This window comes from Eufriesea mexicana, unplaced genomic scaffold (assembly GCF_001483705.2).
Source record: "Eufriesea mexicana isolate 0111107269 unplaced genomic scaffold, ASM148370v2 scaffold616, whole genome shotgun sequence".
Taxonomy (NCBI): domain Eukaryota; kingdom Metazoa; phylum Arthropoda; class Insecta; order Hymenoptera; family Apidae; genus Eufriesea; species Eufriesea mexicana.
The window spans coordinates 184,221-187,464 of record NW_016908770.1 but is presented as its reverse complement, the minus strand read 5'-3'; the positions used below and the strand labels follow the sequence as shown (position 1 = coordinate 187,464).

General features: G+C 40.7%; 1 protein-coding gene across 1 annotated transcript in view; it reads left to right on the top strand.

The window, feature by feature from the left end:
• The first annotated feature begins 57 nt into the window (after positions 1–57).
• LOC108546115 (high mobility group protein DSP1) overlaps positions 58–3,244 on the top strand; it is a 14,771-nt gene continuing 11,584 nt past the window's right edge. Inside the window, exon 1 of the mRNA XM_017898048.1 lies at positions 58–1,126. Coding sequence (XP_017753537.1) covers positions 539–1,126 — 588 coding nt within the window. The 5' untranslated portion in view covers positions 58–538. The remainder of the gene's footprint in view (positions 1,127–3,244) is intronic.

Sequence of the window (3,244 nt, the reverse complement as noted above, 5' to 3'; positions counted from 1 at the left end):
CCCGCCCTCCTCCTCTACCCGCCATACCTACTCACGGAGCTAACGAACGGTTGAGCGTAGCGTCGAGTAGACCGCATCCCAAGTATAACGTACGTATTCACGAGGACCTCCTCTATACATCGTGGAAAAAGCGTGTATGGAGCCGCCTGTGCTACCAGGAGTACTAGTAGTGATCGTGTAGTGCGCCGGCTGGACAAGAGAAACGTGGTGTGACAGTGAGAGCACGGTAGCGCGTGCGGTGCGTGTCGCGATACACGACGGTCACGAACAGGACTCCGTACGAATGTGTGGGTGCGTGTGGCGTATGTGTGTGTGTGTGTAGTCACCTTTTCGTGAGAGCAAGCGAGCGAGTGCGTGCGCGCGCGCACAGCGTTCGCGTGCGTATGTGTGCATGTCCTGTATGAGGGAGATAGAGGAGCGTATGTGTGGTGCGTGAGTGCGTGTCGTGTAATTTCTTCGTGCATCCTTCTTTTCCTTGTTGGTGGTACCGTTTGGTAAACGAGGCCGAAGTGACAGACAGACCGTCCGCGTGTACGATATGTCGGAACACCACCGCGTAGCCGGTGGCTGGGGCACACCAAGCCCAGGAAGCCGTGAGGATACCTCCGGTGGTACCGCCTGGTGGCCTTCGGGTTTAAACACCGTCTCGGCAGAACAACAACAGCAACAACAGCAGCAACAGCAGCAACAACAAAATCTACATCAACACCTGATGAATCAACAGCAGCAGCAGTTAACACAACAACAGCAAGCGCAGCAACAGCATCATCAGGATATCGTTAGGAGTACCGCTGCCGCTACCCAGCAGCTTTTCTCCTACAAGATGGCCTCCAGCTTTCAGAACCCAGCCACCACGGGCACGCAGTCGAATCCCATCTCGACGTCTACGCCGGTTGGCTCCTGCATGAGGGGAGGCTATGATTATAGATTAGGAACGGGGCCCGGAACAGGCGGAGGTGTACCTGGTACACCTTCCGCACCACCGCCTGGCGTACAGTGGTGGTACCCAGGTGGAGTTATGGACGCCGGACAGAACAACCTGCATCAGCAATTGCAGGGCCAACAACAGCAGCAGCACCTCTCGCCCATTACCACACAAACGTCCACGCCCCCCGTTATGTCCCCGGTATGTTGCGTCCACGATCGACCCCCTTTATGCTTCCTCTTTTTCACGTTATTGCCTGCTTTTCAATTTTATATTCTTAGTTTTTTTTTTTACACCCTATACATTATATTTATACATATTTTTCGCTTACTTCTATTTGCGCGGGATTCTTTTCATGCACCTGGAAGAAGAGCGCCCGATATGATCTTTTAATGTCTCTTATCAAACAATTTCGCATTGCTTTTTAACCGATTATTCTAACTTGTTAAATATGTTACGGTTTCCTTGAAAAGGTTGCACCTCTGTTTCATCTCGTTCTTTGAATTACTTCACTTTTTTTTTCTTTCTTTTCTTTTTCGTAGATAAAGCGTGAAATCTATTAGTGGTCTGTTAGTAAGTGTCCAAAACATAAAAAGGTACTTTTTATTAGTATTTTTATTTCTCCAAAGTACGCTTAATGGTATACGTAGATTAATAATTACAGCGAATATCCGAGCTTTACAGTCTTTTCCTTTTGTTTTGGAAAGTACTGACTAATCGATTTCGACTAGCTGGGCAAGCATCAGTATTTCATTGTCTTTGAACTGAAAAGGAATGAGTAAAGAAACGAACATAATTACAATAATTATGATAACACGTGACTGAATGTCAATTTCTGTTTAGTTGTAAGTAATATCTTCATAAAGACATGCTTTAGTATGCGCGCATGGTTCTGAGAATTTCTCTCGATTGTAAAATTTCAAACGGTCGTCATCATAATGGTCATACTTTGACTCGAGCGATATTTTGAATTATTACATCCTTAGTTACGTTGTCAAGACATTTTTTTCAACGTTAATGAAGCTAAAGACTCAGGGAATAATCAAATAGATTTATATTTTGAAATTATTCCGAAGTTATAAATATTTCATAACTGGACTAGCGAAAGAAATCAACTCGATGATACAGCATCGATTATTTCTTATTTTTACGCATGTTCATATTTCTTTGTCAATTCCTTCTTTTTCATTCTATTTAATTTTAACATTCACTCGTGATTCTGCCTAGTGATTTTTGGTTGCAGATATTATATACTTGGTAGATAAAATAACTGGCAATGACTGAGTAAGTCAACTATCAATCTTCGGCTTTGTTCGTATTCAAAAAATCTTAATAACCGATTCTATCGTGCCATGCTTTCGTACTACCGTCTGCGTTTCATCCTGACTCGCGTCTCTTGCCCCACCGACCGTTGTCCGCTATTGATTCCGGGTTTCGTGCGGCCTTCTTCGTACGTACGTTCGTACAGCGGCTCTTGCCGCGCCGGTTCCCTTCTTTTTTTTCGATTCCTCTGATCGAAGTGTTTTAGACATTCACGATTAGAAACAGAGATTTCGATTGATGGTCCTTCCTTTAGGAGTGAATATATTTAGTTTCGACTCGCTTTTTCCATTCTGACGTAACAAAATTTGTCTTTTTTTAATGTCGGACATTTTTTTAATTCTGAATTTCAAATTCCGTTTTATTCGATTTTTATTAGATATCGTATTTAGTTTTTCTACGAAGGCTGCAAAGAGACATTCTTTTGTAATCGTTTTTGATAATTGACCTGAGACGAAAAATTCTTATTTTTTTAGATAATGTTAATAGTTTGAAGCTGAATCTTTTATCTTCCTTGTTTGCGTTTTAGTCGATAGCAATTATAAAACAAAAATTCTAATTCATAACGTCATTTCTTTGACATAAAGAGACGCCGCATTTTAATTGGTTTCGTTGATTAAATGCAAAAAAATGAATACCATTTTTCAGGAATTCTCTGAATGGTTTAAAACTTTTTCCATGGTTTTCTTTATTTGTGTATTTGTTATTAATAAGCAGAAGAACTTCTGAGCAATCGTATCTTCAGTATAAAAAGACATTCGTATTCGAATTGATTTCGTGAATCAAATATGAAATTCATAACTCCGTGTTGCCGGTTCGTGTTTTATTCATTTATAACGGAAAAGAAATTTAAACGAATAGTTACTCCTTTTAATGAAAATTAGGTAACTTTTTAGTTTGTCTGCGAATGACAAAAATGTAAAATCATTTTTGCTCGTAGATTCCATAAATTTCTTTTTCTCTTTCTTTCTTTTTTTTTCCTTTTTTTTTTTTTTTTTT